General features: G+C 59.1%; 7 protein-coding genes across 7 annotated transcripts; 2 read left to right on the top strand and 5 right to left on the bottom strand.

The window, feature by feature from the left end:
• Window positions 1–60: 60 nt before the first annotated feature.
• THITE_133987 (uncharacterized protein) lies at window positions 61–2,851 on the bottom strand (the record flags this gene model as incomplete). The annotated part of the gene is made up of 4 exons (XM_003649342.1): window positions 61–738; window positions 814–1,553; window positions 1,704–1,845; window positions 2,579–2,851. 4 exons carry the CDS (start codon window positions 2,849–2,851, stop codon window positions 235–237), a joined length of 1,659 nt encoding a protein of 552 aa, XP_003649390.1. The 3' UTR covers window positions 61–234.
• Window positions 2,852–3,340: 489 nt separating this feature from the next.
• On the top strand, window positions 3,341–5,030 carry THITE_2107893 (uncharacterized protein). The gene is made up of 3 exons (XM_003649341.1): window positions 3,341–3,493; window positions 3,565–3,986; window positions 4,057–5,030. Exons 1-3 carry the CDS (start codon window positions 3,431–3,433, stop codon window positions 4,799–4,801), a joined length of 1,230 nt encoding a protein of 409 aa, XP_003649389.1. The 5' UTR covers window positions 3,341–3,430; the 3' UTR covers window positions 4,802–5,030.
• An 8-nt stretch (window positions 5,031–5,038) lies between these two features.
• THITE_2107888 (uncharacterized protein) lies at window positions 5,039–6,730 on the bottom strand. Its single transcript, XM_003649340.1, has 2 exons — window positions 6,390–6,730; window positions 5,039–6,309 (listed from the first exon to the last, which is right to left on the bottom strand). Exons 1-2 carry the CDS (start codon window positions 6,590–6,592, stop codon window positions 5,277–5,279), a joined length of 1,236 nt encoding a protein of 411 aa, XP_003649388.1. The 5' UTR covers window positions 6,593–6,730; the 3' UTR covers window positions 5,039–5,276.
• A 1,012-nt stretch (window positions 6,731–7,742) lies between these two features.
• On the top strand, window positions 7,743–8,783 carry THITE_2038036 (uncharacterized protein; the record flags this gene model as incomplete). Its single annotated transcript, XM_003649339.1, has 2 exons — window positions 7,743–8,439; window positions 8,548–8,783. The coding sequence occupies 2 exons, from the start codon at window positions 7,743–7,745 to the stop codon at window positions 8,781–8,783; spliced, it is 933 nt and encodes a 310-aa protein (XP_003649387.1).
• Window positions 8,784–9,903: 1,120 nt separating this feature from the next.
• Window positions 9,904–10,434, bottom strand: THITE_2039304 (uncharacterized protein; the record flags this gene model as incomplete). Its single annotated transcript, XM_003649338.1, has 2 exons — window positions 9,904–10,002; window positions 10,174–10,434. 2 exons carry the CDS (start codon window positions 10,432–10,434, stop codon window positions 9,904–9,906), a joined length of 360 nt encoding a protein of 119 aa, XP_003649386.1.
• Window positions 10,435–11,144: 710 nt separating this feature from the next.
• On the bottom strand, window positions 11,145–11,949 carry THITE_2107887 (uncharacterized protein). The gene is made up of 2 exons (XM_003649337.1): window positions 11,422–11,949; window positions 11,145–11,352 (listed from the first exon to the last, which is right to left on the bottom strand). The coding sequence occupies exons 1-2, from the start codon at window positions 11,766–11,768 to the stop codon at window positions 11,250–11,252; spliced, it is 450 nt and encodes a 149-aa protein (XP_003649385.1). The 5' UTR covers window positions 11,769–11,949; the 3' UTR covers window positions 11,145–11,249.
• Window positions 11,950–12,130: 181 nt separating this feature from the next.
• THITE_39868 (uncharacterized protein) lies at window positions 12,131–13,629 on the bottom strand (the record flags this gene model as incomplete). The annotated part of the gene is made up of 2 exons (XM_003649336.1): window positions 12,131–12,765; window positions 12,858–13,629. 2 exons carry the CDS (start codon window positions 13,627–13,629, stop codon window positions 12,131–12,133), a joined length of 1,407 nt encoding a protein of 468 aa, XP_003649384.1.
• Window positions 13,630–14,924: the final 1,295 nt, after the last annotated feature.

The raw sequence follows: 14,924 nt of genomic DNA, 5'->3' as shown, positions 1-14,924 counted from the left end.
ACTGCATCTCACCATCCGAGTGATCGTCGGGCTGCAGCTCCTTGCCGGACGCGGATCGTGACCGGTTCGAGACGTGATTTCTTTCATGGTGTTGCGTGGTGAAAAGGGTGTAGTATACAGGTAGTAGATAACTGCCTTTGTCCGGGCCTTCTACTCGATGATTGATGCTGTCTCCGTGACGCCGTGACCCCCCCCAATGCGATGACGTAGTTGGACTAATCGAGTCTAGTTGATTTAGTACCGCTCGTCCTTGAAGCGCTTCTGCTGCAGGCGCGCAAGAATCTTCTCCTTCTCCTCGAGAGCTCGCTTCTCCTCGTACTCGCGCGCGGCCTTCTGCGCCCGTTCCAGCGCGCTCCGGTCGGCGCGCTCGTTGAACTTCTGCTTGGCATCATCCAACGTGGACTTCAAGCTCTGGTACATGGTCTGGGAGCCGGACGGAGCCGCGGGTCGGGGTGCGCCCGCGACTCTCGGGGCGCTCAGGTCCACGACCCGCGGTGCTTGCCACGACATCTCGCCAGTCCCGCCCGTCTTGACCAGCGGCTTCAGTCCGACTAGTCGGCGGAACCACGGCTGGTGAAAGGTCCATTGTTGCACAAAATGCAAGACCGCCGAGACGAAGAAGAAGAGGGTGGCGCCCGCGGGGAGGAAGAGCGGGACAACGACAGAGAGGGGCAACATAACAAGGCTCATAATCCTCAACATTTTTTGTTGTTCCTGAGCCATGTATGCGAGCGGCATCTGGCAAGGAGCGTGTTAGCGGAGGACCCGGCCGGCGGAGCAGGGGGGAGGGCTCATGTATTGTGCGTCGCATACCCTAATGGCCATGGTCATGATGATGCCCGTGAGAACAGGGAAGATGAAGAGCGGGTCGGGCACGGTCAGGTCGGTAAACCACAAGATCCCGCCGGTCTCGAAGGAGGGGACGGGCAGCGCAGCCATGCCCCTAGTGAGGCGGAACATGCCGATGCCGATGGGGACCTGGACCAACGGGATGAGGTTCTTCCACAGCGAGTAGCCGGCAGCCCGGTTCATCAGGCTCACCCTGGCCCGAGCCTCGGCGCCGGCCAGGTGATTTCCTGTAATCATCATGCGCTTCATCTCCTCCATCGCAGCCTTGTACCGCGGGTCCTTGAGCAGGTCCTGATACTTCTGCGAGTTTTCCAAGGCGGTCAAGGAGGGCTTGAACAGGGCCAGTCGCATGCCGACGGCCACGAGGGTGATGGAGGCCCACCACGGGAGGCCGGTGTAGACGTAGACGGACTCGAGCAGGGTCTGCATGAGCGAGGTCGGGCCCCAGCCGTAGTCGAGGCCCAGCGTCTTCAGGAAGCCAATCTGCTCGGGGATGTCGAGGAGGTCACTCCCAGTCAGGCTCACCGGGGTCGCCGTGACGTCCGAGAGCACCGAGGCATCGGCGGGCGCAGCGGCGCTGCTGCTGGGGATCGTCGACTCGGTCGACGCATTGCGTGTTTGCCAGAGCGAGAATGGCCGCCGAGACAGCGCGGTCGGAGCGAGGGGGCGGGCCGGTGTCCGGGTTGTCGATGCGCGAAGCAGGGCTGCCGCATTGTTGCTTCGCAACACAGTGCCGAATTGTCGCGAAAGAGGTGGTGGTCGGCTCGAGGGCGTCTTCGGCAGCGCCTTTGCATGGCCGTGAGCTGGGGAAACGTGGAAATTCCAGAAGTTGGGAGCAAAATCAAACCACTTACTGCCCTGGCGAGCCCCAGTGCTGGGTTTGACCGGAGGAGGCCTCTGCTGGAAAGCATTGTGTCTGGCGGTTCCTGGATTGGCGACTGTTGGACACGCGAGCCGTCGCTCGTCGCTCGTTGACTCGTCGCGGGCCAAAATTTCCTGGCCAGCGTCCCGAGAGTTCGGGTGGATACCTCCGAGCGAAAGGATTGGCTACTCCGCTCAGCGGCCGGCCCAAGCATCGGCTGACATCGCATCCTTCGCAGATAAAGTGGGGCACTCGGCCGACACCACCTGCAGGTACAGAGTACTCCGTTCGGATACACGGGTGACATGGACGGAATACATCAACATCAGGGATACCAGAACTGGAGATACCTGAGGCAAAGAAGGCATTCTGTTGTCAATGGATTGACCTCGTCTATACATCGTCAACTACTTAGATTTGGACTTAGATCGTACGGTCTCTTCGGCTTTGATCGCCCGTATATGTACAAACAGTATACGAAGGCCCGTGATGCTCTCGTGCTTGCGACAACCCCGTTGTCGCAGCGACGAGTTGCGACTTAGGCCTCAAGCACCGCCGATCCCCTTTGCAAGAAAGAATAGCCACGATGCTGGCGCAAAACCGGCGAGTATCCACTCGCTTCGTGTGTTTTGAAACCGCAATGTTGCAACAGACGGGCTGCATCATTCCAGACTCGTCAAGTCGTCGAGTTCGCGCCGCCGTCTCGGCTTCTCGACCGCCTCGATGCCCGGACCGACAGGATGCGCTTGTCGCCTCGAGACAGGAAAGACCTTCGCACGCACAGTTAGCTGTTGCACCCCAGACAGCGACTGCCCGGGCGCGGGCGCGGGCGCGGGCGTGGACGAGAGAGAGAGACGTGTGACATACCCGCGTATTACTCCACCCCAACCTGAACGCGGCCTCGTGAGCGAAAAGCTCGCCGAAGCCGAGCATCATGCCGTTAATGAATGGAAGAAGCAGGTTGATGGCGGCGCCGCGGAGGATGGACCAGATGGTCGGTGGTTGGTAGAGGATTACGGCCGGTGACGAGGATGACGGCGGCGAGTTCGACAGGTCTTCGTGGCCCGAATACTGCTCGCTGTCGGAACGGATCGTGACCCCGGACTCGGCCATCGGATTTGGCGGTTCGTTGGAGGCCATGGCGGAGGGGGAAGGGCGTGTCAACGGGAGAGCGTTGTTGGGTTGTTGCCCTGCGTCAGCGCCTGCAGCGCCGAAGAGGCAAGTTCGCGGAAGCAGGGGTACGGTGCCTCCAACAGAGACGGGGTTCGGCCTGGTAGTTGATCCGGCGGGCGGCGGACTGCCCTCGAATCAATTGGACGCGGCTTGAAACTACTTAGAAAGTGCGACGAGAAAGGCGTCCAGAATACAGAAATACAGCCGAAAGCTACTTGGTCTTGAGAACTTTGCGTGTTGTAACCGGACACAGTCGGTGTAGCCACGAGATTCGCGGTCAAGGCACTGGGATTATGTAATTGTGTTGGGGCCGCGGGGCTGCTTTGGCCGCCTGCGGGTGACGCGGGGCAGGAAGCTGCATGCATGGTCACGTCGCCCTGAGCTGCCTGATTTCCAACCTCCAAACGGAAAGCTCCAGCCTGTCATAACCACTCCTTGCCTCCGCTCCGTACTCTCCAGGTTTTCATCCTGGATTTTGGCCCTCCTTCTTCCTCGTAACCCGTCATTCTCCCCGCCCGAATACTACCGACTGCTGGACTCTGCAGGATGGCCGACCACGATACGCTGATCAGCAACTTCTGCGAGCTGACGGGCGCTTCAACGCAGCAGGTACGCCGACTGCTTAATTGCCACATTCCGCTTCGTGCGGTTTGCTCCAAGATTTATGCTGATTGTTGCAGGCTGCAGAGTATCTCAGCGCTAGCCAGTGGGATATCGGCTCTGCCGTGGCGTCGTACTACGCAGACATGGAGGAGGGCCAGGAGGCACCCGCAGCGACTGCTTCTGGCGCCGTTCCGGGCCCGGAGTATACCGGCCCGCGAAGACTGGACGGTCGTCCCGCGCCCGAATATGCCGCTACCTCCTCGTCGGCTGCGAAGAAGCCACAAAAGCGGACTGGTCTGGCCACCTTGAGTTCTCTGGGCAGCGGCCACGATCATGACGAGTCGGACGATGACGACTACGATGACGACGACGACGAGCGACGCGGTCCCCGGGATCTGTTTGCCGGCGGAGAGAAGTCCGGCTTGGCAGTACAGGACCCTGCCCAGCGGTCGTCTGATCCGAGGCGGCTCATTCAAGACATCTTGGCCAAGGCTCGCTCGTACGCAGCGCCAGCGGACCCTTTTTCATCCGAGGGCGAGCACTCATTCGCTAACGTCAAACTCTTCCAGAAATGCTCGACAGTCAAACCAAGAACCTGCGGGCCCTTCGAGAAGCCATTTCCGTGGTGCGGGCCAAACGCTTGGCGGAGATGGCGTTGAGAGCCGCAGGATTCCCGACCCTCGCGGCGAACCCATTCCTACCGCCACCACCGAAGGCCCCGTACAAGAGCGCGTTTTGCACATTTGGAATGACGGCTTCAGTATTGACGATGGCGAGCTGCGACGCTTCGACGACCCACAGAACCGCGCCGACCTGCAGATGATCAGGGAAGGGAGGGCGCCCATCCACCTCATGAACGTGCGGCTGGACCAGCGCGTCGACGTCAAGCTCCAGCAACATAACGAGAACTACCGCCCCCAGCCCAAGATTTACCGCCCCTTCAGCGGTGAAGGCAGGCGCTTGGGCAGCCCCGTCCCGGGCGAGCCCACGCCGGCCCCGCCTGTGGCGGCGGCCACCACGACCACAAGCGCCAGCTCGAGTCAGGCCCCATCCACGGGGGTCGACGAGTCGCAGCCGACGCTCAGGCTCCGCATCCGGCTCCCCGACGGGACGCTCCTCAACGCGCGTTTCAACACCAGCCAGACGGTTGGTGACGTGTACGAATTCATTGAGCGGGCCTCGCCGTCGACCAGCAGCCGCCCGTGGGTGTTGTCCACAACGTTCCCCAACAAGGAGCACGAAGATAAGGGGCTGGTCCTGGGCGAGATGGACGAATTCAAGAGGGGCGGCACGGTGGTCGTCAAGTGGAAGTAGAGAGAGAGAGTAAACGGGGAGGAGGGGACGGTTATGCTGTTCTGGCGTGGGTTGGGAATTTGGGCCACAGGCGTTTGGCGGTTCGGCAATTGCTGGCCATAGAAGGGAGGAGTTCTGCAACCCGTCCTGCTGCTTGACTACGTAGCTCGCGAGGATGGGTTAACACTGACGGAAATGGTTCATGCCAACAGAATTCTGGTCCCAGAAGCAGGGCGACGAGGTACTCACTACGCACATAGTAGTTCCACTACGCACATCGTAGTTCGCCTCGCTACGTTTTGTCTGCCTGCCCAAAAAGAAGCCCCTATTTCGTGACGATAAACGGTACCCAATAGCCCTACCTTTTCAACGCCGGAACGCCAACACCGTGGTATCACAACCCCCTGCCCTTGGCCGTAGTAGGCAGGCAGCCCGGCGGACATTGATCCTCTCCGTTGCCGTCCACACAACGCATTCCATGCAGCCTGCGCTCTGCTCAGCTCGCCGGCATCCCCGCCAGCATCTGCGACGCGCCCAACCCAGAACCGGCACCAGCAGCAGCCCCCGGAACAGCAGCAGCAGCGGGCTGCGCCGGCACGACCGGCCCGTCCAGGAACTTGAACCACGAGCGGGCGGCGGCGACGTTCAGCTTGGCGCTGTTGAAGCGGGCCTCGCCGGGGGGCATGCAGACGAGGATGTAGGTGTTGGTGGTGAACTTGGTGGCGAACATGCTGAAGGTGGCGCCCATCTTGTACTCGAAGTCGGAGAACTGCTCGGCGTTGCGCGGCGTGCCCGTGTACTTGGAGCACGTGTGCTTCCAGCTCTTGAGGATGTTGCTCATGCGCTCGAACCGGTCGCCGTACGGGTTGCGCTCGCCCTCCGCGCTCGTCCACCGCGACACCACCAGGAACGAGGTCCGCTCGAACAGCAGGATCTCGTCCGCGTCGATCGCCAGGCCCAGGCTGGCCAGCTGCGTCTCGATCAACGACAGGTTGGGCACCAGGTCGTGGATGATCGACGCCCAGGCTTTGTAGAGCGACTGGTCCCAGATGGAGGTCGCGAAGAGCTGGAGGTTAGGGGAGAGGTCATTGTTGGCGACCGGGGTGGGGGTGGGGGTGGTGGTGGTGGTGAGAGAAGCTTGCGGGGGCTGTTCCGGCTTCTGTTTCTGCACGATAGCGACGGCCTCGGCGGTCTTGCGGCGCACAAGGGCGGCGCGGTGGTCGAAGACGTCCTCGCGCGTCATGGGCTGGACCAGGTCCATCTTGTGGATCAGCACAAAGACCTTGGCCTCGCGCGAGTACTGCACCAGGGCGCTAATAATGTTGACGTAGGTGGCCAGGTCGCGCTCGACGTCCCGGCTCTCGATGTCGAAGACGTAGATGAGCACGCCCACGTTGCTGAACACATGGGCGCGCTGCTGCGAGAGGTAGTTCTCCATGAAGGCCTCCTGGCCGCCGCAGTCCCACAGGTTCAATGTCAGGTTGCCCAGGAACTTAACGTGGGACAGGTCTATGTCGATGGTGGCGCCTCTGGGAGGAGGGGGGAGGGAGGAGAGGGTCAGCCACGGGGCCTCAAATCTCATGGTGCATATGAATGAGAGCAGGCTCACAGTCTGCGCGTGTCCCGGGCGAGATAGTTGCTGAAAATGATGCTGCGCATGCTCGACTTGCCGGAGCCGCTCTTGCCCATGAGCAGCACCTTCTGCTTCTTGACCTTCTTAAGTTGCGCATGAGCGGCTGCAGGCCCCGTCCAGTCCCCCACGACCTGGCCTCCCGCAGACGGGGCGCCCATCGTCGTCTCAAAGTCCGCCATCATGAACAGATTGTCAGCTCATCGGTGCAGCTGCCTTGCCTCAGCTCGAAATGGCGCAGAGACGATGCAGGACTATGGCGTTTCGGAGATGAACCGGCGTGTCTTGTGCGTCCTGATGCTGGGCTGATGACGGAGCTGCGGGTTGGCTCGGCAAGCAATCCCGCTGTGGGGCTGGTTGTCCCTCCCCAAACGGCCGTGAGCAACACAGCAATGCTGCTCACTCACGTGATTGGCAATGCAGCCAACAGGCCTCGTGCCTTGCATGCTGGCGAGTCTGCACACATCGTCAAGCAGGGACACCAACTGCCTGAAAAATAACAAATTCAAGGTTCACGACTGCCTGGGACTTATTGCACATCATCCGGCCAACAAATGTTACAACTTGACGAATGCGTTGCAAGTCACTGAGTCCAGGGACGGTTCATCTAGGGTTGGGGTTAGGGTTCTGTGCGGCGCCGCCCGACTTAGACCACTCCATGTGCTCCATTTGTGGATAACACTTCCGAGAGCGAGAACGGTTCGACCCTTTGAGGAGCCTAGCTCAGAATGAATCGTATGCTCTGTCCATAAACTGTTCCTGGGTGGTACCGGTACTCAATCTCACTTGTACTCAAAATAACTTACTGCATCTTCAAAGAAGGCTTCCCCAGTCCTTCCGGTTCCTCCTGGTGTATGAAACCTGTTGTCTCTCAGATAAAATCAGGAGAACTTTTCCTCACTCTGCTGGACTTTCTTGCCCATTCGAACTTCCCTCTGCCTTCTTTGACATGTTGAGATCTTGGGTCTTGGCCTTGACAATAGGGCCGGAGTGGACAAGTCACAACCCCTTGAGCCCTTTGTGTTGAACGGAACAACACCGAGAGAAGAAAGGACTTGAACAGTTGGCGCTCTAGCAAGTACCTTTATACTAGGCTGATGCGTCAACAACAAGCTCTCGGCAATGACAACTGTACTCAATGACATGTTCACAGGAAGCTCTGGTGAGCAATATTTAAAACACGCCTCCAACCTCTCCATGGACTCGCACATACTCACTGCTTGTATCCGCACTCAACACTTCTCTATCACCATCTAGAGCAGACCCTAGGAGCAGACCGTAGCAGTCAACATGTCGAGCCCTCTTCTTCGCCTTTTCGCCATTGCCGCCCTCATGGGCATCCCCCACCTGACAACGGCTCACATGGAGATGACCTCCCCGCCGCCCCTGAAATCCAAATCCAACCCGCACACCAGCCCCTCCAACGTCGACTACAGCATGACCTCGCCGCTGCACGCCGACGGCAGCGACTTTCCGTGCAAGGGCTACCTGTCACTGCTCGGGTCCCCGGACGGCCAAGCCGTCGCCACCTGGACCGCCGGCGGCACCTACAACTTCACCGTCGCCGGCGGCGCGCCCCACGGCGGCGGCTCGTGCCAGGCCGCGCTGTCCGTCGACGCCGGCCGGACCTTCCGCGTGCTGCACAGCTACGAGGGCGGCTGTCCCGGCCTGTCGCCGCAGAGCTCGTTCGGCTTCGTCCTGCCGCACGACGTGCCGGCTACCAAGGGCGCCGTGTTCGCCTGGACGTGGTTCAACAACCTGGGCAACCGCGAGATGTACATGAACTGCGCCGTGGTGGATGTCGCGGGTGGCAGCGGCGGCGGGGGGAGTGAGAAGGTTGCGTTTGGCAGTCGCCCGGTGATTTTCAAGGCCAATGTTGGCAACGGGTGCAGGACGGTGGACTCGGCGAACGTCAAGTTCCCCGATCCTGGTCCGGATGTCGATGCTAATGGGCCGGCCACGCCGCCGACTGGGAGCTGTGGTGCTGCCGCATCTTCGGGGGGGGAGGGTGGTTCCGGGTCTGGGGCCGGTTCTGCCTCGGGGGGAGGCAGTGGTGGTGGCTCAGGGGGCACCTCTGGTGGTTCAGGGGGCAACGCTGGGGGTTCGACTGGCGGTTCTGGTGAAGACAGTGGTCCAGGTGAAAACGCTTCCCCGACCGCTCCGGGACAGTCGCCTTCTGAGACTGTCAGCCCGCCTGCTCCGAACCGCACATCACGTCCCATTCCGACCCCGGTTGTTGGTAGTTCTGGAACTGAGTGGACCCCGGGCAATGACTGGCCAGACTGGTTCCAATCTCCGGCCGCGAGGCCCTGCTGGGGCGCCTACCTCGCCGTGTTTCTGTGGACAATGCTTTTTGCATACTACATGAGCTAAAGGCACTCGACAGGCAGATATCTATCCTTCCTTCCCTTGCTAGCTCCTGCACGGCGGGGTTTGCGACGGTAAGGGCAAATGCGAGATTTGAATAGAACTTATGGGCACCAAATAAATAGAAAAGGTAGCGCGCATCAAGTTGGCTCTCCTCAATACCGCAGTCCACGTTTTCAATAAATGTGATCCTCTTAGTTAGCGTTACTTCGGTGTCAATTCTCCCGGTATTAAATGGTTAAACGAGTGTGATTCTATCTCCCTAGGTACCTGCGGCTCTTATTCTCATTCATACTGTCAATGCACTTCGTAGGAAAATGTGTGGCTCAGAGTCCCAAATACGGCTGCTGGAAAGCTTCAAGAGCCCATCTAAGTGGAGATGCCTGGTCGTTGCCAGGAAAGGGCCAGCGAGAGATCATAGAGAGATATCAGTTGCCACCTGTGGGAGACTGGCGAACTCAACAACTTCTCTCTTCCAAGGCAATCAGCAACTCCACACCGGCGCCAAACCCCTGAAAGACGGTCCACGTCGAAAACGACGACGACGACGAAAACAACAACAGCGTCAACGAATCACCGATGAACCCAACTGGATCCAGTCCTTCCTAACTCAACTCTCACCTCGAACCGACCCTTGCCCGACAGCGCAACCTAATCCATCCTCCAATCGTCTATAGGATTCTCCCCGTCCGCTCCCGCGGAAGAAGCTTAGCGACGATTAGTACGGGTTGGCGTGGAAGGTGATTAAGGAGAGTGAGGATGACATCATGGCCGAGTCGAATCATCCTGGTGGAAGGGAATGAATACAACGCTGCTGACTGGCTCTGATCCAGACACTGGGTGGCACCGTGAAGAATTACCCTGTTGGTAGCGCCGAGCTGGAGGATGTATGTGAGTCAGTGGACACCGGCGAGGAGTTTGCGAGTCACTGGGAACAGCCACACATAAGAGGTCAAAATGACAGCATCAATCATTAAGAGCAGAGAATTGTTCAACGCTGACAAGTATCTATGAAGCTCATACACAACGTGTAGACCCACAGCTCATCGACTACATGAGGCCCGACATCTCCCGAGGCTACGCACCATCTGACGGGCCAGTTCCTCGTCCAGGGCAGAAGCGACGCTCACTCATCGATATGGCGCATCTTGGCATTGTGCTCCGCGATGTGCTGCACCTCAGCCGAGAGCGAGTCTTTGCCGAGCGGATGCCCCAGTGCGCGGGCCTGTCCAAGTACACGTACAGGTTGCCTCGAATTAGCCCAAGGAACAAAACAAACATCGGTAAGACAAAAAAAAAAAAAATAAATAAATAAATAAATAAAAAATAAAAATAAAAATAAAAAAAAAATAAAAAATATAAAAAAAATAAAATAAAATAAAAATAATCCACGCACCTCGAAATGCTGCACCCGCTTCGCATCCTCCTTGGTCACCTCCCCGGACGGCTTACGCGCAACCTCGCCGGCGACGCTGAAGAAGTTCTGCTGGCGGTCGTGCAGGCTCTGGGCGGCGGCGGCGGGGCCGCCCTTGATGGGCCCGCGGCGCGTCATGTCGGACTCGGCAGCGGCGATGGCGGAGGCCTCGGACTGGGTGATGGGGCGGCCGTCGGCCGCCTGGGCCGCGAGCTGCTCCTTGGGGGGCAGTTCCGACTCCATTGTTGCCAGCGTGAGAGATGCGTTGGTGGCCGGTCAATCTTGGTTGGTGGTGCGAGAACTGTTCACGCTGCTGCTTCTCGGTTCACTGGATTTGGGATGCGGTGGTGATGGCGGCCTGGCAGTGGCGGAGTTGGACGGGAAGGTGTCGAGCGTCCAGAGGTGGTAGAAGTCAACGTGCTGCATGTTGGATGCGCTTAACGATTTAAGTACTTGTGTGCGCTCTCCAGTTCTCGAACACCAACGAAGCATCCTTTATGAAGCTTGCAGCATGTTTCTGCATTACCGTGCCTCTATGATCCGATCTCATCCCGCTGATCATTCATCTTGCCTGACGTAGCATGGCCGGTTCCGGGGTCCTCACCTTTTTTGTGGGCCAGTACCCCTACTACGTGGTAAATGACAGCAGATCTTGGAACACACAGGGTTCTGTACAAAGGGTCGGGTCCTATTAACTTCGAGCGTCGTTGGCCGATTGGCTCCAGACCGGTGTCCAGAGAGGCACTGGGCCGTCTCCATGCTGCTGGAAAGACAATTGCTCGGGTCTCTCATCCGTCGTCGGATTAAAGACCGTGGCGGCGTTTTGGGCATTGACGGTTTGGCCGTGAGGACTTCGGATCCCTACGATGGGCCGCGAGGTGCCCAAGGAATAAACTACTGATCGATCACGGCCGTGGTCCACCATGCCTTCCAACAGAACTTAACAAAGGAGTGATAATTTGAGGCAGGACTGAGGGATAGGTGGCTTCAATTTTGATTCTCGGAACAGAAAGATGAACACTACTAGCGGAACGCCATCACGGTGATAAACCTGCCACTTACTCGACCGTCTCTCCCAGCTCTTCCAGCTTTTTGCGGTCGGCCTCCTTGGCTTTCTCCGAAACGTTCGGGTTCTTGATTGCAGCCTTCAGTCCACGAATTCTTACCGCCAGACGCGTTTCTGTCAGCCAGTTCTCGAGGTGCGAGCGGCAGGAATGACCGTTCACTTACACATTGCCGCGGTCTTTCGTCTCGCCCATCTGCTGCAGACCGCTAGTGTCCGCGCTCGACGCCCGCCGGGCCTTCCTGCCAGTGGGCTGCTCAGTCTGTTCAGCGGCCGAAGGGCCCTGCGGAGCTTTTGCCTCGGCCGGGTGCGAGTGGGGACCGGTTGAAGAGCTCTTCTTGCTGGCCGACGAGCGCCGCTTGGGCTGCTCCTCCGGCTGCGTCTGCTCCTCCTCTTCGCCAAACTCGCTGGCCAGAAGCTCGCGGTCATGCTGCTTGGCTTCCTCTGACACGCGGGGGTTGTGGATGGCGGCCTTGAGGCCGCGTTCACGGTTTGGATTCTTTGACTCGGCCATGACGAGGAATACGGTGAACGTTGTCGAGCGTTGAGATCGTCTCCGCAGCCGGCCACTGGGCTAGAGGCAAATATAATAGGGACACCAGACATCATCGCGTTCCCTTCCTCCCTGAGGGGTAAACCGTCGTGCGCTACTGAGCCATGACGTCAGAAATATGCAATTTCGCCGTCAGAGCAAGCCCTGCTGGATTGTCCAGCCAACCCCGTGACCATTGTTATATGTCCTCAACAGCTTCCAATCTTGGCCTGCACCCAGAACGAGACCCTACTCACCCAATGGCACTCCAATGAGTGCGTTACCGTAGAGCACTTACGGGCTGTCATACAGTGTTATCTCCTTCCCCTAGCCCACGACCCTGCTCACAACCCAAACGGCCAAGTCTCATCATACTCCAGCGCGACATGAGGCTGGTGGACCTCGAGCGCGCCTACATGCCTCGTCTCGTCGAACCAGATGAAGCCGTCAAACTGCTCCGGCAGCACGGCCGACGAGTAGTGCGACTGCCTTTCCGTGTGCGGCGCGTAGATCACGCCGATGAAGCGCTCCAGCCGCTTCTTCATCAGCGCCTTGCGCAGCTCCTCGTTGCAACGCCCTTCCCGAAGGTCCAGGACGAAGCTCTTGACCCCCGTCGCGTGCATCAGCTCCTCGTAGCTGCCCGGGAGACCGGGGCGCACCTGCATGACCTGCATGTCGCCGTCCCAGCGCCGGGCCGCGGCCACCGTGCCCGTGTTGCCGCTGCAGCCGATGTTGAGGGCCTGCTTGCCGAACGTCTCCTTGCACAGCTGCCCGATGTTGAGCTCCTCGCGCGTCCAGCCCATGCTGGTGGCGCGCGCGTCGCCGATGTGGCTGTTGTGCGCCCACACGACGGCCTTGGCCGGGCCGGTTTTGCCGCGATGCTTGAGCACGCGCACCAGCGTCTCGAACATGTGCGTGTCGCGCAGGTTCCACGACTCGTCACGGCCGTAGTACATGGCCCTGTAGTACCGCTCGGCGTCTTCCGGATACCGTCAGTGCTTAGCCTTTGTTTCTCCCTCACCCAGAGCCAGGGAAAGGAAGAAAAAAAAAAAAAAAAAAAAAAAAGCCCACCCTTCACCAACCGCGCATTCTGCTCCCCACTGTGGAACTCCTCCCCGTCCCAGCTCGCGGCCGCATACTCCAGCCTCTTGGACAACAGATCCCGCAACATGCTCACCACATCCTCCTCACACCCCCTAAACCCGGTCGCCAGCGCCTCCAGGCCGTACTCGTGCGGATTCTCCGCCCAGACCATCATCCTGCTGTACCTGTCCTTGGCCACCTCGGCCATGTCCTTGTCCACATGCTCCAGGTAGCTGATGACGGCCTTCATGGACGCGCCGAGCGAGTACAGATCGAGGCCGTAGAACCCGACGGCGTCGGCGGCGATGGGCTCCTTCCCCGCGTTCCAGGCGCGCAGCCACTCGGTGAACCGCTGCACCTCCTGGTTGCGCCACATCCAGGTGGGGAAGCGCATGAAGGCGGGCTCGCGGCCGTGCTTGCGGGCCTCGGCGGCGGGGCCGACGCTCGCGCGCGGGCCGGGCCCCGGCCGGTGCCGCACGTAGCGGTCGACCGCCTCGGCGTCGGGCCAGTCGGCCTCGACGGCCACCGCGGTGAAGCCGTGGTGCTGGATCAGGTGCTTGGTCAGCTCGGCGCGCGCCGCGTAGAACTCGGACGTGCCGTGCGAAGCGTCGCCGATGAGCACGACCTTGGGGCCGTCCGGGTTCGTGCCGAAGGAGTCGAAGAACTCGACCAGCGTCGCCGTCGATTCCGAGAGCGGCGCGATCGGGGTGAGGTGCGCGCGCAGGAGCGGGAGGGCCGGGTCTGATTCGATCGAGTTCATTTTGGAGCGCTTGAAGAGGTAGGGTTTGGTCGTGCTTATGGAGATGGGTTGTTGTTGTTGTTGTTGTTGTTGTTGTTGTTGTTGTTGTTGTTGTTGTTGTTGTTGTTGTTGTTGTTGTTGTTGTTGTTGTTGTTGTTGTTGTTGCTGCTGCTGCTGCTGTTGGTGGTGTTGATGATGTTGTTCAGGCGGGCGGCTGGCACTTCGGAGTGCTGCGGAAATGGAGGTACACCGCGATGATGCTCGGCCAAGAGTGGCGAGGCGGTTCATGAGGAGGTCATGTTCAGGCCGATTGGGAGCATCTCGCACGCAAGTTCGACGCGTCGGATGGACTCGCCTCCTGCAAACGCGCGTTTAAGGAGATGGGGTCAGCATGACGAAATGGGTCGCTCCCCAAGGGAGACCATTGGAAGGCTGACGTCAGGGGGCACGGGGAGTGACGATGTCGCCCAGACAATGATCACTCGTCGTCTCCTCTCCGAATCTCTTGTGAGGATGAGCAGGCTCGTGGTAGGTTAACGCTGATGACGAGTTGTTCAGAAAAAAAAAAAAAAAAAAAAAAAAGTAAACCCGAGGACTGATATCTAGATAACGATAAGCGCTCGAGGTCCTTAGACACCCCATACCTAAGGTACCTATGAAAGCATTATTCGCTACTCAAGAAGCCGTGCCGTGCCGATTCACGTGTATGCTTTGCAGGAACCGACATCGAGCCGAACCGAATGCAGGGACGGCGATGGGCAATGCTGATAGGTCCGATCTGGACCAAACTCCAACCTTAGTCTGAATCGGAAACGCTGAAGGGACTAGCCCTACTTATACTGTGGCACGGAGCGTATTGTTGAATAATCATCGGATCATGTCCAGACTGTTCAGACTGTTCAGACCGCCCAGCCACAAAACGTGGTTCTGCGGCGTGGGGCGTCCCCGCGCATGCCGAGTTGGGACGGGACCGTTCCATTTACAAAGAATCTGGAGCGCAGTTCCACCCTGGAGTTGAGCGGTCTGAAAATGTATACCGGTCTCCACAACACTGGTAGCTCCCCAACCCTCCATTCATTGGCTTGATCTGTGCTGGTAGCATGATAACTTCAAGCCTCGGCTGCAGCCTCAGGGCGTCGCCGTCGGGTTCTCCAGCATCCGGCCGTTGCGCACGGGCAAAGGGCGGCCATGGTTGACTGTTGACTAGGTAATCTGGGCATACGCAGCTCAAGCAACAAGACGGAGGTCTCCGCAGCCATGACGCGTGGGCAGAGTCAGAGAAGAGTACGGTAAGAATCAAGCTTGAGCATTCACAG

The sequence above is a fragment of the Thermothielavioides terrestris genome, chromosome 1, assembly GCF_000226115.1.
Source record: "Thermothielavioides terrestris NRRL 8126 chromosome 1, complete sequence".
Classification (NCBI taxonomy): domain Eukaryota; kingdom Fungi; phylum Ascomycota; class Sordariomycetes; order Sordariales; family Chaetomiaceae; genus Thermothielavioides; species Thermothielavioides terrestris.
The sequence above is the reverse complement of the archived record's forward strand: the minus strand, read 5'-3'. Positions and strand labels throughout refer to the sequence as shown.

What these genes read in the sequence shown, in the direction of transcription:
- THITE_2107888 (XM_003649340.1), bottom strand. Translation starts at nt 6,592, where the DNA reads ATGGCGGACTTTGAGACGACGATGGGCGCCCCGTCTGCGGGAGGCCAG. An exon ending in GCCCGGGACACGCGCAGACT is followed by an intron (nt 6,310 to 6,389) that starts GTGAGCCTGCTC and finishes CCCTCCTCCCAG; the next exon opens with AGGCGCCACCATCGACATAG.
- THITE_2107887 (XM_003649337.1), bottom strand. Translation starts at nt 11,768, where the DNA reads ATGGCCGAGTCAAAGAATCCAAACCGTGAACGCGGCCTCAAGGCCGCC. An exon ending in ACGAAAGACCGCGGCAATGT is followed by an intron (nt 11,353 to 11,421) that starts GTAAGTGAACGG and finishes TCTGGCGGTAAG; the next exon opens with AATTCGTGGACTGAAGGCTG.
- THITE_2107893 (XM_003649341.1), top strand. Translation starts at nt 3,431, where the DNA reads ATGGCCGACCACGATACGCTGATCAGCAACTTCTGCGAGCTGACGGGC. An exon ending in CGGGCGCTTCAACGCAGCAG is followed by an intron (nt 3,494 to 3,564) that starts GTACGCCGACTG and finishes TGATTGTTGCAG; the next exon opens with GCTGCAGAGTATCTCAGCGC. An exon ending in ATCTTGGCCAAGGCTCGCTC is followed by an intron (nt 3,987 to 4,056) that starts GTACGCAGCGCC and finishes AAACTCTTCCAG; the next exon opens with AAATGCTCGACAGTCAAACC.